The sequence below is a fragment of the Lupinus angustifolius genome, chromosome LG01 (assembly GCF_001865875.1).
Source record: "Lupinus angustifolius cultivar Tanjil chromosome LG01, LupAngTanjil_v1.0, whole genome shotgun sequence".
Taxonomy (NCBI): domain Eukaryota; kingdom Viridiplantae; phylum Streptophyta; class Magnoliopsida; order Fabales; family Fabaceae; genus Lupinus; species Lupinus angustifolius.
In genome coordinates this window covers 22,109,206-22,132,423 of record NC_032009.1, presented here as the reverse complement: position 1 = coordinate 22,132,423, position 23,218 = coordinate 22,109,206, and the positions used below count along the sequence as shown (strand labels likewise).

At 34.0% G+C, this 23,218-nt stretch overlaps 4 protein-coding genes across 4 annotated transcripts; 3 read left to right on the top strand and 1 right to left on the bottom strand.

Moving 5' to 3' along the window:
- Positions 178-7,909, bottom strand: LOC109355589 ((DL)-glycerol-3-phosphatase 2-like). The gene is made up of 6 exons (XM_019598824.1): positions 7,620-7,909; positions 7,238-7,462; positions 2,689-2,749; positions 2,372-2,519; positions 2,126-2,205; positions 178-627 (listed from the first exon to the last, which is right to left on the bottom strand). Exons 1-6 carry the CDS (start codon positions 7,813-7,815, stop codon positions 495-497), a joined length of 843 nt encoding a protein of 280 aa, XP_019454369.1. The 5' UTR covers positions 7,816-7,909; the 3' UTR covers positions 178-494.
- LOC109360782 lies at positions 8,648-10,736 on the top strand. The gene is made up of 3 exons (XM_019605946.1): positions 8,648-8,828; positions 8,949-9,815; positions 9,892-10,736. The coding sequence occupies exons 1-3, from the start codon at positions 8,648-8,650 to the stop codon at positions 10,734-10,736; spliced, it is 1,893 nt and encodes a 630-aa protein (XP_019461491.1).
- LOC109355573 (histone H4) lies at positions 16,487-17,008 on the top strand. The gene has a single exon (XM_019598800.1). It carries the CDS (start codon positions 16,520-16,522, stop codon positions 16,829-16,831), a length of 312 nt encoding a protein of 103 aa, XP_019454345.1. The 5' UTR covers positions 16,487-16,519; the 3' UTR covers positions 16,832-17,008.
- Positions 20,984-22,150, top strand: LOC109355563. The gene has a single exon (XM_019598788.1). It carries the CDS (start codon positions 21,070-21,072, stop codon positions 21,844-21,846), a length of 777 nt encoding a protein of 258 aa, XP_019454333.1. The 5' UTR covers positions 20,984-21,069; the 3' UTR covers positions 21,847-22,150.

Sequence of the window (23,218 nt, the reverse complement as noted above, 5' to 3'; positions counted from 1 at the left end):
TCTGTGATATTTTGAGCTAACAATTGTTTTGGAGGTGAGCAGGTAAGCATTCTCACTGACATGATTCTCCTTAATATGAGTCTCTCAAATAACATATCATGTTGAAAATTTATAACATGTAAAAATTATAAGCTCAATATCAATAAATAGGAATCAGGGTTAACATACACGAATGTCTATCAACACAGTAGTGGGTATAAAGAACATACTGGATGTATCAACTAAGTATAGCCTTAACGTACAGATATTTGACAGGGCAATGTACCCATACTAATTACCAAAGACAACCTAAAGAGAACCACAAACTAAGTGACTATGGTCTCAAGCCAATATTGATTGTTGTTAAATTATTACCAAGAACAAGATATGAAGTTCAAACAATGTAAATGGCATTCTATGCAACAGACTCATTACTCATCGATTTAGCAGGACAAGAGATGTGCAGCCTTCTCCATCTGCACTCAAAATCATACGACAGTAATGGAGACCAAATTTCAGCTTCCATTATCTTCAAACGGAGGTAAACCCCATTCACTAGGGTTGAAATCCAATAGTGACTTCAAAACTTGGTCTGCTGCATCATGAAAAGATTTGTCCAGCCTTGGATCAGGAACCATAACAACAGACCTGCATGACATGTAACAAAAAATATTAACATGAAAATGAAAATTCTACTTCCAATTGCATAATGTATACATGTTTAATCAAAATAACATGCAATTGATTCAGGCTTTAAATAATGAGTAGCTAAGAACAGTGTATGAGTGCAGTAAAAGCCATGCTATCCTAACGGCTGACATCAAAACCAGATAAATAGTTGTGTCCATTTGAAGTTAGCTATAGAGTTTGAGCACTGAACTCTTTCAAAATAATGTTCATTTCCTGGCACCCCAACAACAATTATTGCCCGCCATGGATTGTTAGAAAAGTTCAGTCGCTACCAACTTAAGAATTAGCCTTAACAGTGCCTTGTCTGGCAATCTCTAATCCTTTAGCCATCAGTAAACTATAGTGTAAAAGAGTATTCTAAAAATTGAACCTTGAATGGGAAAAATTATTGTTTGTAGGTAAGCATTTCAGAGTTTAAGACAGGTCACAGGACACTATTACTTAGCCATGACAATAACATGCAGGACAATAGAATCTGTTACCCAACTTCTGACATAATTCAGCAGAGTAATAAACATGTTATATAAACAGAGTCATGTATTGCGTATACAAAATAAGGAAGGAGAAGGGAAAGAACCTAGTGAACGTATAAATATTACAAAGATGCAATATGTCATAGTTGTCTACATGGCGAACCAGTTTGAGTGCAGAAAGTAAACATTTAATCAAACCCAGATCAGTGATATACATTGCTGATAGAGATGGTTGGCATAACTATATACCACATAATTAATAGCTCAATATAATAACATGCAGGACAATAGAATCTGTTACCCAACTTCTGACATAATTCAGCAGAGTAATAAACATGTTATATAAACAGAGTCATGTATTGCGTATACAAAATAAGGAAGGAGAAGGGAAAGAACCTAGTGAACGTATAAATATTACAAAGATGCAATATGTCATAGTTGTCTACATGGCGAACCAGTTTGAGTGCAGAAAGTAAACATTTAATCAAACCCAGATCAGTGATATACATTGCTGATAGAGATGGTTGGCATAACTATATACCACATAATTAATAGCTCAATATAATAACATGCAGGACAATAGAATCTGTTACCCAACTTCTGACATAATTCAGCAGAGTAATAAACATGTTATATAAACAGAGTCATGTATTGCGTATACAAAATAAGGAAGGAGAAGGGAAAGAACCTAGTGAACGTATAAATATTACAAAGATGCAATATGTCATAGTTGTCTACATGGCGAACCAGTTTGAGTGCAGAAAGTAAACATTTAATCAAACCCAGATCAGTGATATACATTGCTGATAGAGATGGTTGGCATAACTATATACCACACAATTAATAGCTCAATATATGAAACTGATACTTCTAGCAGTAACATTACCTACCAGTTCTAATAAACATTCGCACATGTTATACAAAACAAAATCTGTTATGTTAAAAAATGAAGAAAAATTCATCCAATGCCTCAATCCACTTACATCCCAGCATTTTTAGCTGCAAGAACTCCTGAGGGCGCATCTTCAAAAACAAGAATGTTACTAGGATCTACCCGTCCACCCTGTTGACCATCAATTTCACCATTAACTAAACTTCACAGTGATGGAAATAAAACATTAAATACTATGAACCCAGCCCAAATTCAAAGCAGGAAAAGAAAAAACACTATGCAATTCTTTTGCAGCCAATTTCACCATCAACTGAATGATAATCATAAATTGGAATACCTCAAATCTGTTGGCTGCTGCGAGAAAAATGTCTGGTGATGGTTTGCCTTGTTTAACATCAGGGTCATCACCAAGAACAACATGATGCATTAAAGAAAAGATTTCACCATGTCTTTGAGTTTTCAACTCAAAATGTCGCCTGTGTGAACTGTAGAGCAGATAGTCAAACGTCAAAACAAATTTGCATAAAAAATCCTTCAAAAGATGTATGACATGAAATAGATGTCTTCTTTTAACGGAAAAATAATAGGGTAATATACCCAAAAAAGAAACATTAGCATTAGTAGTAGTAGTAGTAAAAGATATATGGAATGTACCCAGTTGCCAAGCCAAATGGAACTCCCTTTGCATGTAGATGCCTGATTAACCGGCTAGCACCTATGATGGGAGAAAATAGGTCACAAAGACATCAACATATAAACAAGATAGTAGTGCAATATGACACGAATTTGTATATGAAAGCATTTATATAGCTACCAAGCCTTTTCAGTTTGACAAGCTAAATGTACCAGACATTATATATACAATGCAGACTATTCTATACAAGTGCTAACACTTCAAAATATTAACTATCAGTCACAAAGTTACAGATTAAGCCTTTCTGCTGAGTATGCTGGTCCAAGTATCATAAAGAAAATACTCTGTTATCCTAGATTATTTGATATTTATTAGTGATTTAATTACTGCACTTATTTTCTTAGTTTAAGGGGCAGCAGTTGTAAACATATAAGTTCCTTTGACTTTGCCGGAGAAAGCTGATATGGTTGTTTGTAGATTTAGGAATTCTATCATGAACTCGAAAATGAAAAGGAAATAAGGAGTAGAGATTTGAAGAATGAATCTGAACTTCTTATTAGAAATCAATGTGAATGAATGAATGAAAAGATTACAAGAAGAATTTCTTTAGAAAATTTGAGATAGCTTGGTAACTTGTACCACAAGTTACTTATACAAGTTCCTTCTTAGCAACTAACTTTCCCACCAAAACTAACTAACTACTTCCAATTACATAAATGCCCTTAACATAGCCCTCCCCATAGAACATTTCTTGACCTCAAGAATGGAAACTAGAAAACTTTTTACACAAATCGAAATAGAACTCCCAAGTAGCATCTTCGGGAAGTTGGTGCTTCCATTGAACCAAACCTTGGTGACAACTTTTGCTCCCCTCTTCACAATCATCCTGTCCAATATTGCTTCTGACTCCTTAGGATCAGTGACTTCATCAACTTTAGTAGGCATGGATGAAGAAATAGGAACTTGACCAACATGTTTCTTCAATTGAGACACATGAAAGACATCATGCACTTTGGATTGGCTTGGAAGCTGTATTCGATAAGCAATTGATCCCACCTTGCTCAATATTGAAAATGGACCAAAGTATTTTGGTGGCAACTTCTCATTTCCCCTTGCAGCCATAGAAATTTGTCTATGAGAGTGAAGCTTCACATAGATCAGATCCCCTACAAGGAATTGTCTATCACTCCTATGCTTGTCAGCTACCTGTTTCATCCTGTTTTGAGCCCTCATTAGATGGAACTTGAGCATCTTAAGCATCTCCTCTCTTTTTGCCAAACTCCTATCCACCAACTGCACCTTAGATTCACTAGGTAGGTAGGGAAGATATGCAGGGGGTGGCTGTCCATAGACTATCTCATATGATGTGGCTTTGATGGAAATATGGTAGGTAGTATTATACCACCATTCGGTTAGAGGCAACCACTTAGATCAATGGTGAGGAGAGTCAGTACACATACACCTCAAATAAGTTTCAAGGCATCTATTCACTACCTCTGATTGTCCATCTGTTTGAGGATGGTAAGCAGTAGGTAAATTGAGTTGAACTCCTTGGAATGTCATTAATTCCTTCCAAAATTGATTTGTAAAGATTGGATCTCTGTCACTAGTGATGGAATTGGGAAAACCATGTAACTTGAAGACATTGTCCATGTAAGATTGAGCCACAGTCCTAGCAGTGTAAGGATGTGCCAAGTTCATGAAATGAACAACCTTGCTAAGTCTATCAACTACCACAAATATAACTTGCTTACCTTGAGAGTTAAGTCCTTCAATGAAGTCCATAGTGATATGTTGCCATACATGACCAGGAATTGGTAGGGGCTGCAACAAACCTAGGGAAGCAGCAGTGTCATACTTGCATCTCTGGCATTCTGAACATTGTTGGATGAATTGTTTGATGTCTTTATTCATTCCCTTCCAATGTAGCACTGCCTTGATTCTTTTAGTAGTAGCATTTCTACCAGAGTGCCCTTCTGCTGCCAAATTGTGAGATCACTTAACAATTCATGTCTAAGAGTAGAGTCTTGCCCCACTACTATCCTCCCATTTCTTCTCAATTCACCCCTGAGCCAAGTGTGATGTTTGTGCAAACTTGGGTCTGATTGCAACTAAGTTATGATCCTAACAAGGCCTGGATCATAAGACCAAGTAGTCTTGATCCTATCCATAATATCAGACTGTAGATTATGAACCACCAAAGCCAAACACTCTACTTCTTCCCGTCTAGACAATGCATCAACAGCTACATTGTCTCTACCTTGCTTGAATTCTATGGAAAAATCGAATTCCATCAATTTGACCAACCATTTCTGTTGAAATGCAGTGGTAAGTCTCTGGTCCAACATATATTTCAGGCTTCTGTGATCTGTTCTGATGAGAAAATGCATGTTCAAGAGGTAGTGTCTCCACTTTTGTACTGCAAACACCACTACTACTAACTCCTTCTCATAAGTTGATAATGCTCTCTGTTTTTGATTCAACACCCTGCTGATGAAAGCAATTGGATGGTGTTGTTGCATTAGAACAGCTCCAATTCTATAGCCTGAAGCATCCACCTCAATCACAAACTCTTGAGCAAAGTCAAGTAAGGCCAATACTGGTGCTTGGAATAATAATTGTTTTAGCTGAAAGAATGAAGATTTAGCTTCCTCAGACCACCTGAACCCATCCTTCTTAAGCATATCAGTCAATGGCCTAGCTACTACACCATAGTTCTTTACAAATCTTCTATAATATCCAGCTAAACCTAATAATCCTCTTAACTGTTTGATAGATGAAGGTATAGGCCACTCTTGTACAGCTTGAACCTTAGCGGGATCAGTTGCTACCCCTTCTGCTAAAATGAAATGGCCTAAGTACTCAACTCTCTGCACCCTAAAATAACATTTGGATTGTTTGGCAAACAAGTTGTTCTTCCTCATTACATTCAAAACTTTTTCTAAATGGACTAAATGCTCCTCCAAGTTCTGGCTATAAATGAGGATATCATCAAAGAATACCAGGAGAAACTTCCTCAAAAACTCTTGAAAGACAGAGTTCATTAAGCCCTGAAATGTTGCAGGGGCATTTGTGAGGCCAAAAGGCATGACCAAGTACTCAAAATGCCCACTATGTGTCCTGAAAGCCGTTTTAGGAATGTCTGTGAGATCCATCCTCACTTGATGATACCCTGCTCTTAAGTCAATCTTAGAAAAGATAATAGACCCATACAACTCATCCATTAAGTCATCCACCAAGGGAATGGGGAACCTGTCCTTGATAGTACCCTTATTCAGCTTCCTGTAATCAACACACAACCTCCAAGATCCATCCTTCTTGCCTACCAAAATCACAGGGCTTGCATAAGGGCTGTTACTACATTGAATCACTCCTGATTGCAATAACTCCTAAACTAGTTTATCAATTATATCCTTCTTTTGTTTAGCATACCTGTAAGGCCTTCTATTAACTGGGTCACAAGTCTGCATCAAATCTCTCTATCAATATCTTCACATACTCTCTCCACCCATGCAGATTGTTCGATAAAGATTTGACATAGGCATGGTGCCATTTCAAAGCTTTTTCTTCAAAGTGCATAATTGTCAATTTTACCTTTATCTCCTCCGGTGTATCATCAATCAAGAAAAAAGTTTCACACTGATACACCCACTCCTTCACGTTGTCACCATTGAATTTGGGGAAGTCAATTCTTGATAATCTTGTATGGCCAGAGTAGTGACAAGATTTGTCTTGTTTGAACACCCGATCTCCTTGGTTGGATCTACTCTTCCAAGAAGATCCTTCTTCATCACCATGTTTCTGCCACAACTCCTCAATGGATTGCTTTACTGGTTCCCCTGGTGTTCTTTGTAAAGACCCCGCAAGTTCTACCAATTTCAGCTCTAACCTCTCGGAAATACGATTCTCCATCCTTTCCTCCATCTCTCGTGCTGCAGTCTGCATCCTTGTCGCCTTAGCCATGCTACCTTCCCCGGAATTTTTTTGGCTCTAGATACCAATTGATATGGTTGTTTGTAGATTTAGGAATTCTATCACGAACTCGAAAATGAAAAGGAAATAAGGAGTAGAGATTTGAAGAATGAATCTGAACTTATTAGAAATCAATGTGAATGAATGAATGAATAGATTACAAGAAGAATTTCTTTAGAAAATTTGAGATAGCTTGGTAACTTGTACCACAAGTTACTTATACAAGTTCCTTCTTAGCAACTAACTTTCCCACCATAACTAACTAACAACTAACTACTTCCAATTACATAAATACCCTTAACAAAAGCAGAGAATGATATTATGTGAGTTTGAGTATTATGGCAGAGATCTTATGGTTCTCATCTTCATTGTCATTTCTCCGACGCCACAAAGTTCCTCGTAGAGAAGCTGGAACATATTCCGGCACCGAAGTTATGACATCATGTAACCAATTTCTTGTAGCGGTTTAATATCCTCTAATGATTCAAATGTCAGATCCAATTCCCATTAGTTAATAGAGACAGAACTCTGTCATCTAATGTATAAGTTAATTAGAAAAGTAGTGTCCAATCTCCATTATTCCAGATATATGTATACCTGGCATGAGGTCACTTGTTGGAAACAAATCCCGTAGCATATCCTCCCTTTCTATTAGAAACTGCTCAGCAGTAAGAGAATCACTAATTCCAGTTTCATGAACAAAAACCCTAGCAGCTTCTATTGCTTTCTTTCCCATCATCTTAGCCTTCAGGTTCCAATCAAATGTTTTATTGTATCTAGCAAGTACAATTTCCTGAACTTGTGTATAGAAATTCTCAGTGTCTGCAAAATAAGCAAACAAACCTATATATCAAATTCATAAAATCAACAACACAGAAACATTACATTACTCCCTACTATTTATGCACTGTTGCCATAAAGATTCATACACAAACACTGTATCATACGCCATTGAATTGTATTAATTATATAAATATACCGAGCAAGAGACCGTCCATGTCGAAAATGACGTGGGTGATTGGCTTTCTGATAGTGACCGCAGCGGAGGAATTGGCCATTGCGGTGTGGTTTCGAAAGGAAGATTTGATAAGGAATGAAGAGTGAGATCTAGAGAGGAGTGTGGGTAGGGTATTGATTGGTGCAGAGTGCAAAGAATAAGTGCAGATGCCAAGCATCTCAAGATTTTGAATTAATTAAACTTCCACGCAACCATATTCGTGTTAGATTTCGATTTCAGTATTTCACCACTCACTTCTCTCCCGTTGAAAGTTCAAAGTACTTACTTTTAATATTAAAATAGGGGGAAAAAGTATTACCATGAGTTAGGAATGGGAAGCAAGATAAAATAATTCATTCCTTCGCCTTTTAACGGAAAATTTACTCAGTTGGTGCACTTTGACCGAAAAATTACGGTCTTGGTGCACCTTTTGAAAATATTACGAAAAAGGTGTAGATTTCACCTAAATCGGCAACCCTGTTGCCGATTTCAAATAAATTTATTTTTTTTATTCGACTCCCCCCTAAATCGGCAATGGGGGGAGTTTTACCTATATTTTTTTTTTTTTTAATTTAACCCCCCTAACTCGGAGTTTTAGAAATTTTTTTTTTTTTTATTTCTCCCCCCTAAATCCGCAATGGGGGGGAGTTTTACATATATATATATATATATTTTTTTTTAATTTAACCCCCCTAACTAATGGGGGGAGTTTTACATGTAATTATTTTTTTTATCTATCCTCACCTAAATCGGCAATCACGAAGGAGTTTTTGAAAGTCTATAAATTTACCGCCTAGTGCTACGTAAATTACACCTTCACAAACTGCTACGTAAATTACACCTTCACAACAATTTCTCTTCATTCTTTGAATTCTGTGAAACAGAGGAGCTTGTTAATCACTTTCTTCCAGCAAGTTTTTATTGTAAAGGTTAGTATATTATTTAGTTGCTCCATTTTATTTCATTTCTATAAGTTTATATGTTTTAATGTTTTTAATTTTTTATTGTAGATGGCTATTGTGAGAGATATCGTTAGCGACTTTAGTGATGAAGAGGAGATTGAAATATGTAGTGATGAGGAAGAGGTTCAGTTTGGTAGTAGTTCATCTCGTAGTATTACATATACTACTCCGTCACCATTTTTCTTGAACACAAATTCTCAAGCTGGTCGTGATATTGGGCACGTAACCGGTTTAACGAATGTTGTTGATAATGATTTGTTTATCGGCTTGCAATTTGAATCTAAAGAAGCCACAATAAATGCAATTAGAGAATTTCATATAAAAAATTCATTTGATTATATTGTTGTAGAGTCGAGACCGGACAGATACGTTGCCAAATGTAAACATTTTGGTGCAGGATGTGAGTGGCGAATTCGCGCTTGTTATAACGTTAAACGCGATTATTGGGAGATTAGAAAAATTAGTGGAACACATAGTTGTGTGTCTATGGTAGTTTCTCAAGATCATAGTAAATTAAATTCGTCATTCATTGCAGACCTTATTGTTAATTTGGTATCTGCAGATCCGAGTATACCAGTTAAGGCACTAGTGAAATGGGTGGTTAGTCGTTTTGGTTATACAGTCACGTATAGAAAGGCGTGGACTGCAAAACAAATGGCAATGGCCAAAATTTATGGTGATTGGGAAGGATCTTATAATGAGTTACCACGTTGGATGAATGCTCTACAATATTTTTGTCCGGACACAATTGTAAAATATCAAGCACATCACGAAGTTGTAGATGGCATGGAAGATCCAAGTCGAATCATTCTCGATAGAATATTTTGGGCTTTCAAACCATGTATTGAAGGGTTTGGTTATTGTAAACCAATCCTACAAGTGGATGGTACATTTTTGACTGGGAAATATACTGGAACATTGCTAATAGCAAGTTCACAAGATGGAAATAGACGTGTATTTCCAGTTGCATTTGCCATTGTCGAAGGAGAGACAAAAGAAGCTTGGGAATGGTTTTTTTTCAATCTGAAGACCTATGTTACCCCACAAGAAAACCTGTGTATCATATCAGATAGGGGGACAGGTTTATTAGCTGCATTGCGAAGTGAGTTGACAGGATGGTCTAGTGCACAATCAGTTTATTGTATTCGTCATGTAGCTAGTAATTTCAATAAGGAATTCCGTGATTCTGATCTAAAAGACAAAGTTGTAGAAATGGGTATGTCCTATTTATATTTTTATTTTATTAATATTGTTATATTATGGATATTAATATGTTTGTATTTATTTACTAGGTTATGAGTTGATGCGACCACGGTTCGAGCGAATGTTGAATTCGTTGCGTCAAAAAAATTCAAGGGCTGCTGCATGGTTGGACCAGATTCCAAAAGAGAAATGGAGTCAGGCATATGATGGAGGGAGACGATATGGCCACATGACTACCAATCTTGCTGAATGCATTAACGGTGTTTTGAAAGGATCAAGAGCTCTTCCTATCACTGCACTTGTTAGAGCAACATATTATAGGCTTAACGAATGGTTCAATGAACATCGAAATGAAGCCTCTAACATGGTTATGGCAGGACATGTATATTGCGAAGAATTGACAAAGGTTATCAAAGAAAATCAACGTAAATCTACATGTCAACTAGTTCGTAATTTTTCACGAGAGACTGGAGTCTCTGAAGTTGAAGTTGTATCTAGGTCTGCTGGTCGGCAAGTGAGGCTGTATACAGTAAAACTTGCTGAGAATTGGTGTGACTGTGGAGAATTTCAATCATTACGATTGCCATGCTCTCATGCTATCGCAACGTGCGCTTCTTTGAATTTAGATTGCAGCCAATTTATCTCAACAATTTACCGCCTCGATAATCTTCAGAAGGTTTATGGATATGAGTTTCAACCACTTGGTAATGAAGAATATTGGCCTCCTTATTCAGGTCCGACATTCATTCCCAATCCTGTTATGCGTAGGAAAAGAAGTGGAAGACCAAAGACTTCACGCATTCACAATGAGATGGATGAGGTTGAAAGTGAACAACTTAAAAAATGTGGATGGTGTAGAACAGTAGGTCATAACAGGAAGACATGTCCATTGCGATCTAGAGAATTAGGGGAGAGTTCTAGGCAACATTCGTAAGACTAGTTTAATTGTTACTCAATACCTTTGTAATGTATTTACATTGATATAAAATTCTTTTATGAAATATGTGCAGTGAATATACTTTAAATTTATACTATAAATATACTAAATAAATATATTATAACTGTATACTATAAAAATACTATAACTATATATTATAAATATAACTATATACTATAACTATAAATATAATTATATGCTACAAATATAATTATATGATACAAATATAACTAGAAACTATAACGTCACTGTCCAATGTGCAAGGGACTTTAAAATAAATGTGGGAGTGTGTAGAAGATTTTAGTGTGTAGGAGTTGAATGACTACACATCTTTGCAGAGATTCTTTTGTTGTTGGTTTACATCTAGTGCACATCATTGCAGAGATTCTTTTCTTGAATCTACTACACATCTTTGCAGAGATTCTTTGCTTCTTGCAGAGATTCGTTGAATGTACTATAAATCTTTGCAGAGTTGATTCTTTGCAGAGTTGATTCTTTGTAAAAATAAAATTGGTTACAAATATTAATGGCATTAAATTTAATTTAATTTGGTAGTCGTGTATGAGTTGGAGAATTTATTTAATTACGTGTATATATGAGCAAACTCGGCATCCAAGGTGCCGAGTTCATGAATGATTTAAATTGAAATCGGCATTGCCAATGCCGATTTAGGCTAGGTCAAAAAAAATTGAATGGAAATCGGCATTGGCACTGCCGATTTAGGCTAGGGCATTCAATAATTAAATGCAAATCGGCATTGGTACTGCCAATTTAGGCTAGGTAGAATTCATTAAAGTGAATATTTTTACTGAAATATAATTATTGAATATTTTTACTAAAATATAAATTGCATTAAAGTGTACAGAATTTTAAAGATATTTTTACTGAATTGAAGTCATGCAGAATTTATTTTAATTTGGTGGTTGGAACAACTAAACTCGGCAACCATGATGCCGAGTTCTACACATATATATATTTATATATATTGAAATCGTCAATGGCAGTGACGATTTAGGCCTGGGAACAATTCTACATATATTGAAATCGTCAATGGCAGTGACGATTTAGGCCTGGGAAATTAATTAGGGCAAATTAATTCCGCACCAGACTGTATAGCCAACTACCCTCAATTAAATTTTTCTACCAAATAATTTTCTCCTATAAATATCTCCTTATACCTCCTCACTTCCTTACATTACCTTCTTTCACTTCAATCACTTATTCACAAATTCTTCTATTTTCTTCTCATATTTTCTTCACAAATGGAGTATCTTAACCCTGGGCCAATTGACACATCACTACTTACAATGTAAAATGAACATATATCAAATGATGTATGGAATGACATTGAATGTAGTTTTCGGCCAAGATATTGTTTTTGGCAGGACATTTCGTGATCTCCCTGACAATGCTGATGATGATGTTATTGAACAACACGCAAGAGCATTCATTCTGAGAATGATAGGGGGGTTTCTTATGCCAGATACATCAGGTAACCGAGTTCACCTAATGTATCTGCCATTTCTTGATGACTTAACAGAGACATTCCAATACAGTTGGGGCTCAGCTGTATTGGCTTGTCTTTATCGAGGATTATGTCGTGCAGCAACAACTACTGATCAAAAAGAGATTGGAGGATGTCTACTACTCCTACAATCATGGGCATATGATCGCATTCAAAATCTTGCACCAAGACTGCGCGACCCAACAATACCTTATTTTCCATTAGTAAAAAGGTATATATTAACTAACATTTATATGTTATTTTATTGTGATTTTATTAACTACCAACACTCATTAATTTTATTAACTAAAAAACATTACAACTAGGTGGTCACAACATTTAATCACCACCAACATCCTAGACATGCTGTAAATATCATACGTGCAATGTTTGACCGTATGCGCGTTGATCATGTATATTTACATTTCTTATTTTAGTATATATATACGTTTGAATTTTTATTATATTTATTTTTTAAGTAACATTTTTTCCAGTTTCGGTGGATGCCATATTCCCAACTGCCTTACCTGCCAAACATCTCTGAGAAATGTCGGTCACGTGTCCCACTAATCTGTTTCGCAATTGTGGAATGGCACCCTACTGATCGGGTTATGAGGCAATTTGGTTTTGCTCAACCAATTCCACAAGATCCAGTCAACTGTGAAAAACTTCATAAAATTGACTTACGTGGCAAAACTGATTGTAACTGGCCACATAAGCATCGCCGCTGGATTGAAATATGGAATAATGGGAACAATTATGTCGTGGAGGGAAGACCAGCAAATACAATGCCTTTGAACCATTACTCTGAGTATATGCAGTGGTATTTAAGAAGAACTAGAAGATATATATCTAGAGATGGAGCACACTCTGATGCAATGGTAAAAAAAATTATAAATTACACTTTCTTTGTAATTATATTATTTAATACTAATTTTCTTTAATTTTTTCAGTACACTTTTGCAAAAAGAATTTGTGATCAGAGTCGTCCTCCAGCTTCACTTATTAATCCCACACAATCTTTGTATGACGTCTTCTCATCGGGACATGAAATGATGGGAGCATTGGCTGAACTATACCCCAATGCATACTCTATCCACATTGATGATGCTCCTCCTTCTCATCATTATGATATACCGGAAACTGACTCTCCACAACAAACTCCAGTGGATAGTCATTATCAAGGACATACTTCATCAGTTACTCCTCAACAACAATACCAACAACAACAACAACAATATGGGTTTTCAAATTATGATTCCCCATACAATTATTTCTCATCAAGTTCTCAAAACCCAATACCAACAATGTTTGCTACTAGTTCAACTACACCATTCTCGGCATATGATCCTCAACAATATTATCGTCCTACTATGCCGTCTACAAATATTTTTGGTATGCAACATACTGATGATGAGGTTGTCGTTGAAGATGTTGATGAAGATGAAGATGATTCAAATGAGGAGGAGCCACAATTGGTCACACGTGGAAGAGCAAGAATCTCGCAGCGGAATGAACAACAATTAAGAGTTCAACCGCCCAGAAGGAGAAAACCACCCCCATGTGGCACTTCATCACATAGACGTCATTAAACTTTTATGGGATTAATAAATTCAAATGTGATAAATTTTTGTATTAAATACTACTCTTTGAATAAAGTATTAATGGTTTCTGTCTTATTGAAATTACATTTTTTAAATATTTTAAATAAATATATATTACATGTCCTATTTTGGGGGAGAAATTAAAAATAAAAAAAATTTGTAAAACTCCCACATTGCCGAGTTAGGGGGGTTAAATTTTAAAAAATAATAATTACATGTAAAACTCCCCCCCCATTGCCGATTTAGGGGGGGAGAAATTAAAAAAAAAATAAAATTTATAAAACTCCCCCCATTGCCGAGTTAGGGGGGGTTAAATTTAAAAAAAAAATAAATATAGCTAAAACTCCCCCCCCCCCATTGCCGATTTAGGGGGGAGTCGAATAAAAAAAATAAATTTATTTGAAATCGGCAACAGGGTTGCCGATTTAGGTGAAATCTACACCTTTTTCGTAATATTTTCAAAAGGTGCACCAAGACCATAATTTTTCGGTCAAAGTGCACCAACTGAGTAAATTTTCCCCTTTTAGTATCCAGCCAAATCTGAAATTTTGGACTATTGATTTCTTTAAAACGGATGCCACTAAAATGTGCAATAAGTTTTATAAATTTATTATTGAAATAAGTGGATAATCTCTCGTTAGAAATTATTATCTCCATCTAATTAGAAAGTAACATTTGATTAAAAAGAAAATTTTAAAAAATGCAAGTTGATATTTTATATTGTTTGTGGAATTTCATTACTAGGAAAATGATGTCATTAATTTTTTGGGACATGTAATTTTTATTTCATAGTTAGATAGGTTATATAGTGGCTTATTGAGTTTTGGATGATATGAAGTTTTAAAAGTCATCCTGTTAGAAATTGTAATATAATTTTGAAAAATAAATTCTCTCCAAAATCAACTTGCAAACAAATTTAATTTAATATGATATGTAAGTACAAAATTGAGTTTGACATCAGACAGTTAAATCATTCATGACATAATGAAACGAAGTTAAATTTGGCTCTATGTAGAAAGTGAAAAGAATGATAAAACATGTAAGTAATTTTTTCGGTGACCAATAGGGCATAGAAGCCCTAGAAAGAAAGCAAAACTAGAGATTATATGTCCTTCCAATAAATAGTGGATACAGTATACATCATAAAAGGAACCGTGCAAAAGCTAGGTAAGTTATTAAACATTTTTGTCTCCATATATAAACTTAACCCATGTTTTGCTAAGGCATCGACAATTGAATTAGCTTCTTTTAGAACATGACCATAAGCAACATAAGAGAAAACATTCACTTGAAGGCAAATTTGATACACAAGTTGAGCACAACGATGACCTATCGAACAACCTGGAGTGATGAACTGAATGTATGCAAGTAGAGTTTGCTCATATAATTGTTTTCTAGGCGCTTAAAAAAGACCTTGATATAGGTTCTAACTTGATCTCGAATGAATCCACCATACACAACTACACTAAAAGAAGTAAAATAAGTTGTGTCCAAGTTTAGTTTTACCTAACCTTCATCGGGAGGGGAATCTATCTAATTAAATGTGAGTATAAATTTGGGTCTTTGATTATAGTTATATGCACCATACTGCTAGTATCCTTGATATTCACAAATCTAGCCATAATCTCACTATATATGGAGCTAGAGTTTGGGATCAATTGGTTAGACAATCTATTATTATTGGAATGCCAAAGGAATGAATATGTAACTACTAATCATATATTACCCTTATAAATTGAAAAGGAATCATCATTTTTTAAACAGCGTATTATACAGAATCATACTAAATGAATGACTCCATTTGGGAGAAAATCATGGATTTTATTTTGAGTGTTTTACTAAAATATATATTTTATTTTAGGATTAGTTTTATATTAATATCATATTTCAATGCAATTTATCATTAAGTTCTGATATTTTTTAAACTTGATATTAGAATAATATATTTAAAAAGTAAGGTACATAACAAATAATTTATTGTTTCTAGACACACTTCTAATTCCATTTTCTGATGGTTGGACTCCACTAGTAAGATTATGATAAAGCCTTGCCAGAGGAAATTGGAAATAAAGCCTTGCCAGAGGAAAGAGGAAATTGGAAATAAATCATATTTTTTTGAAAATAAAGACCAAGTTGGATATTATACTAGTGTAAAGGGCTTATTATAATATGTCAATATAAATCAAAACTTTGTATATTATATTCCCTCTCCTTCTTTTTCATTTATTTGTTTCACTTGAATTATTTTTTCTTTATATTTATCATGTTTATAAGTTGAACAATGTATTAATTGAAATTTTTTAGGTTTTTATTTATTTAATAATAACTTCTTATTTTCTAAAATTAATATAAATTAACGTATTTTATTATACTTGTTAATTCGGGAGAGAGGGAATCCACAAATTGCTTTGCATAAAGCATATTCAAATACGAATTTCCAATAAAAAAACAGGCGCGAATTTAGCAATTCAGTTTTGTGTTTTCCGCTCTAACCAAAAAATTGAAAAAGTTTAGTAATCCGCGTGAAGTCCAATCCAACGGTCCATATACGGAAAACCCATAGTCACACGGATCGCAATCTAATCCAACGGCTTAAACCCCATCACTTCATATTATATAATCCCAACCCTATCTCTCAGTCTTCACCAACAAGCACAACAAGTAAGAGAAATATGTCAGGAAGAGGAAAGGGAGGTAAGGGTCTCGGAAAGGGAGGAGCAAAACGACACCGTAAGGTTCTTAGGGACAACATCCAAGGAATCACGAAGCCTGCGATTCGGCGTTTGGCTCGTCGTGGTGGTGTTAAACGTATCAGTGGCCTCATCTATGAAGAGACTCGTGGTGTTCTGAAGATCTTTCTTGAGAATGTGATTCGTGATGCTGTTACTTACACTGAGCATGCTCGTCGTAAAACGGTGACTGCAATGGACGTTGTCTATGCCCTCAAGAGGCAGGGTCGCACTCTTTATGGTTTTGGAGGATAGACCTAAATCCCTAATTTCATTGTTGCTATTGTTCGATTAGGGTTCGTAGTGTTTTGTATTACGGTATCTTTTGAAATAGCTGTTCTGTTCTCCGTTGTCTCCGTTGTTGATAAGTGTTAAGTGCGCATAGTGTGCAATATTTTATGTGAATGGATTGAAGTTAAATCGTGTGCAAAATATATTTTATGTTGATAAGTATTGTAGAGGCATGCAAAACCTTTCTCTCTCCTTCATTTATCTCACTAGTAAGTAGAAAACTTTCTAAAATTGTTTATTCACTTCTCCTTAAAATTCATACTCACAAACAAAGTCTAGATTAATAATGGTTTCAAATAAATGGTTGACATAAACCTCACCTTACATTTAGATATGATTGATATGTTAATAAGATAATTTAGCTTCCTGTAGAATAAGGTTTTATTTAGTATTGTTACATGTAAGTTGTAATTGAGTTGAACTTTAATTTGACTGAATTTAATTTGATAATAATTTGTTTGGCTCAAAATTTGAGTCGTGTTTCAAACAAATTATGTCTCCACCTTGATTTTGTATTGACTGAAGTTTTCAAACTGTTCCACTCATTAGCTTGAATTGGATTAGTTTATCAAGAGTTTATAAATTGTCTATTTTAACTCATTAGGTCAATTGGTTGAGTTTGTTAACTCTGAATAATAATAATTTTTTCAATATGTATAAATTATAGATTTTCTACATGTGTATATATGTATATATAATTGAGTCGTTTCGTCAAACTTTATAAACTATATTTAGTTCAAGTTTGATTTGTTTACTAGTGAAGTTAAAAACAAATAACTACTTCGATTCTTATATTAGACAATTTCCGGCCAAAAAACTATTATTAATGAATGTCTTAGAAATGAGTGCTTGTCGCATTGCATGAAAGCCTTTTTCACCAAATGTTCTGTTTGGTTATTTTTGTAGGGTTTGGGTCGCTTGGTAAGCCCAATGGTTTACAAAAAAGTATTTTGCCACAAGTGATCATGTTTGCTGAGTTTCACTTTACATTTCAGTTTAACCTTTTTTATATTATCAACATCGTCTGTTACTTATTTATTTATATATAATTTTCTAGAGGGAGACCACTTACTACTATAAGACAAGTTAAAAACACTTAGTATATATCTTAATTATTAATTCTAGGATAATCTAATAGTTGAAATCTAGTTAATAATAAAATTTATTAGATTGTCCTAAAATAAATAGTTAAGATGTGAAGTAAGTCTTTTTTAACTTACTCTCGGAGAATGAATTCCGAGAATTAACCTATTCCCATAATTAAGTCAGATTCAATTGATAAATGATGAATATTAAAAATTGAAAACTTTACATTAAAAATTGATGTATAAATCCTAAACTGGTGATTTTTCGTGCAAATTTTTATTCATTAAATCTTTATGCCCTGATAATATTTATTAACACGATTCTTGAATAATTTAATAATAGAGTAAAAGTATTCATATAATTAATTAAAAATTACAAATACGTTTGATAAGATAAATTATAAATCTAGTGTTATGTATTTTAAAAATTAAAGTTTACTAAAAGTTTGGATGTGTAACTAATCACAATAAACAGAGTGAACATTAAGCTGGAAGCTATGTGCAAAGAAGGGTACTATCTTCCAAATTCTTTACGAGCAAAATTTCCTTCGTTAGATCTTATTCTCTTAAACTAAATTTTTGAAATAACTTCCAGCAATTTCTAATACACAGTTTTGGGACATTTGATTTATGTTATAACATACCACCAAAGCAGTTTATCAGTTGCATAAATTTTTTCACAATGAGAGGCTTATAGAAAACAGAAACACTTGCCATTTAAATCTTCCATTTCAATACTCTAACTAATCCAATGACTTAGTTTTTATAAAGCTAGTTCTATAACAATCGACATTTCTCTTAGAAGTACATCATCGCGTATAAGATTCATTAATAGTAAGTTGTAAGTTCCACGGTACCAAAAAATATCCTCAAATTCAAAGAGGATAAAAACAGAGAAGATTAAGTAGTGTGCTAGTATTTTGTTTTCATCTAGTTTTCTTTAAATGTGAGAGGTCCATGGCGGCGGGTCTCTCTATGCTTAATTTGCCAGTGAGATTATTTACATAAGATATAAAGGGATAATGACAAAGCATGCAACTAATCATATAATAGTTGATGACATAATTATTAATACTAGAACAGAAAAAATAATGCACTTCTTAAGTGGCGTTAATCTTAGTGTAAATGATTTCTATCATTTGAATAATTAAAATATGAAACTTATGATATACATTACGCCAGGAAATCTACTTACCACAATAATAATAAGTTTACAAAAATTTAATTTATATTTTAGCCATCAATTTAAGAAAAATCTAATAGTTTAGATTTACTTACTAATTCAAACTATTATAATTTCATAAAATTGATTAACAAGATATATAGTAAGTTTTTTAAATTTACTTGGAGGAAGTGAAACCACTCTATTTATTTATTTCAGATTTATACGTAATATATTACAATATTGATTAGTCATATATATACCAACAAGTTGTTGGTCTAGTAGTGTAATGTCTGTTAGATTATATGACCAAAAAGTTAAAAGATCAATTCTTGACGACAACATTTATTGGGAGTGACAATCATGCACCCCAAAAAATTTACTCAAAAAGGACGAAAATTTTTTGTCATTCAAATATTCATTTCTATCTCTTTTTTTTCTTTTTCTCTGGTATCAAACAATACAAAAATCTACTATATCTCTTTCTCATTAATCTCTCTTCTCTCCTTTTCTCCCCTCAACCAACCAAAAGCATAAAAAAAAACATTTTCATGTTTAAATTGGCATCTTTAATAGGCCGGCAAACTTTTATTCTTTGATGAACACTTACTTACTATATTGATGTACAAGTTGACACATTGAGAATATGCAAAAGTCACCCAAAAAAGAATAACGATAGAGTACATGCAAAGAGTTGAATTTCGTTTTAATCTAAGACTACTAACGAATAACCAACACTAATAAAGGCTTAAGTGTGTTTTACGGGTCGTTTTAATTCTGTGGCTATACCTAAACCAACAAAATAAATAGCATTGCAAAAGTACAGAAATATCTCCAAATTGGAGCCCTCATGGTTATGATAGCCACAATAAAATTTGCCCCTTTGGAATTATTGTATGGACAATGAACTATTCACTATCCTTTTCGCTGAAATGGACAATCCACTATTCACTTCCCTCCTCTCTTCACCTTTCTCTCTTTTGGGCTTTCTAGATGCTTTTCTTTACCACCTTCCTTCCCTTTTTTCTATTTTAATCTTAGAACCATTCGACAAATAAACCAAAATCACTAGAGAATAAATCCCAGACGTAAATATGTTATATACTCAAAACAAAAAAGTATAACTCCGGAATAAACAAAAAATGCCCCTTAACCTTGTTTTGTAGTTTTATCCCTCATTTTCTCTAGTTGGAAAATATATGGTGAAAATTAGAAAATAAAATCAATCCTTATTTGTCAATTGAGTCACATAAAAGACTATTAATCGAATGGTAATCGACTTTGTTTACGATAAATCGACAATGATTAATAGAATAAGATCCAAACATCACCTAAAATATTCATTTACTTGGAAGGTAAGGTTATTAACTAATTTAGCTTGCTCGAGTAATTAATTAGACAAATCAAAATCAACAACGTAGACGAAAGTAAATCTACTTCGCAATATTGTGAGCATAATGACTAGTGAGACAAGGTCATAGCATCATCCATGACAATATAGACACCCCTCCTCAAATAATATAAATAGATGAAGCCATTTATAAGAAAGTTTTAGGTATTCTCTCTTATAAATATTGATTTAAAGGTCAAAATCATTTTTAGGAATCACCTAAAGTATTCTAAGGTCAATTACAACCAGAATTAAACATAAAGCTATTCATTTATAACACCTGTCTCCTACATCAAAAAAACACTAGAACAATTCCTGTAATAAAAAAATGACCTCAGAATTCTGTTTCCTGTCATTTATTTTTTGCATTCCCAAAATAAACAATACATGACATTAAACTTTAATGTGAAATATTTGTGGTACAGATAACATTATTCACACATATACAAAAATAAATAAAATAAAATAAAACAGATATATACACTACCTCCCTCTCTTACCTCCTTAAAACAATTCCCTTGGTTAGTAGTTTCTTTATCTCTCTTTCTTTTCTTTCTCTTGAAACATGGATGATGAAATGAAAGACTCAAAACTCCATGTAGAAGAAGAAGAAGAAGATGATGATCGTGAAGAAGCACTTTCACTATGCGACCTTCCACTAAATCAAAACTCAACCAGCAAACGAAACAGCTTAGACGACAAGTCGTTTAAGAAAACTATACCATCACCTTTAAACGACGCCACTGAATTATTCGAGTTCTTTAACGGTTTCACCATCACCTCTGATATGTGCCCTGCTGACGACATCATTTCTTGTGGAAAACTCGTACCCCTTAAGGACAAAGAAAAAGACCAATTTATCCTTACAGAAGCAACGAAATTACCAGAAACTCTTCGTATAAGATCAGAATCTCTCCCCTCTGTGAATCGTTCAAACAGTGTTAGCACTTGTAATAGTTCTCGTCGTTCCATGATGAGGAATAGTAGGTCATTGGATTATCAACGGTTAGATGACGTCGTAACTCCGGCGCCGGAATATGATCGGAGCTTCTCTACGAGGAACTTTGTTGCGTCGGAGAAGAAGGCAATGAAGCCACGCTGGTTTTCTTTTATGTTTGGTACAATGAAGGTACCGCCGGAGATGGAGCTCAATGATATTAAGAATCGACAGGTTCGCCGGAATTCTTCAACGACGATGTTTCCTGCGGCGGATCACGGTGGAAATGTCGCCGTGAATCGGTGCTCCGGTAAGGTGTCGTGGAGAATATTGAAGGCACTGAGTTGCAAGGACCCAAGCAGCGTGGCTGTGACGACGTCGTTTCCTATGCCGCAAACGTCGTAGAATGATAAAGTCACGTGTTGAGCACGCTCACGGGCATCATGATAAAAGTTCTTATAAGTTATAATCATTATTATATTTTGACGTGTTTGTCCTTCTGGTATTAGGGGATGACAATGAAGGTAATGTGCATGGGAAGGGTATTTTGGACATTGAGACGTTGCTTAGTTGATAGAAAAATATAATATTGACTTAATGTAAAAGGGAAGATTGTTTATAGTGGAGACTCATGAGGGGTCATAAACTCATAGTTTCTCTAAGTAAAAGAGAGGATTTGTTTTATTTATTTATTTATTTGTTTGTTTTTAATCCAATATTTGAAGTTACTTTTGGTGGTTAGGTGGTGTCAATTAATAAGAGGAGTGAATGAGAATCACGGGCAACTTGAGAATGACAGAAAGAATGGCAGCTTATATTGTATGCCTCCAAATATTAGGTGCACTTTTTCGTTTTTTTGTTGGTATATTTTGTTTTATTGTTACTACTAGGAGTATTATATTTTCTTTTTTGTCACCGGGAAAGTTGGTGTTAATACATGAATGTTTAATATGATAGTATTTTTTTTAATGAATTGTACTTTAAAGATATGTAAATGGTCAATATTACCAAGTATTGCTTTCAAGAACCTTCTATAATATATGAAGATCAAATGAGGAAAGAGCTTTAAAGAACAAAAAAAAATCAAAATACAATAATATTTACATCATTTTATTTATAGTATATTACACTTTTATTCTTAAAAAGTACAAGCAAAAATAGATATTTCTTCTCTATTACTAAAGAGAATGTTATGCTATTTATATCTTAACATCAACTTTTAACAAAGAAAGGAAAAGATTGTGTTATAATACATTTATTTTTAAAGTTGAGAACGGCATAACTCCTAATTAGTTATTTGTTCGATATTATATGTTGTATAATCTTTTTTTAAATAAAAAAATCAAGATCGAATTCAATAAATCTTTAGCAATTTTTTTAAAGAATACTGCATGTGTTTAACACTTTTATATATATTTTCATTTCTCGTCTCTTTTAAATTTTTTATAGTGAAATTTGCTTTTAAAAAATTAATTTGGGTTTTTGCTAAATAATGCCTAGAAATTAAATATGCAAAGTCAACTTATAAAACTAAAAATATTAATATATCAAACATATCATTTCCCGATGAAGACTTTCCGCTTTTGGGTTTTTTGTCCATAACCCCAGGCAATGTTTAACCCCAAGTATACATAAAACACATCGTTGGGCAAATTAGTATTGTGGAATTGTCTCGGCGGCAAGTACTAAGAGAGAACAAAATGGACCTTTTCTGATCACACTTTCAAATCTGCCAAGCCTACCCTAAATCCCATTCATGATTGTTACTCGCGCAACC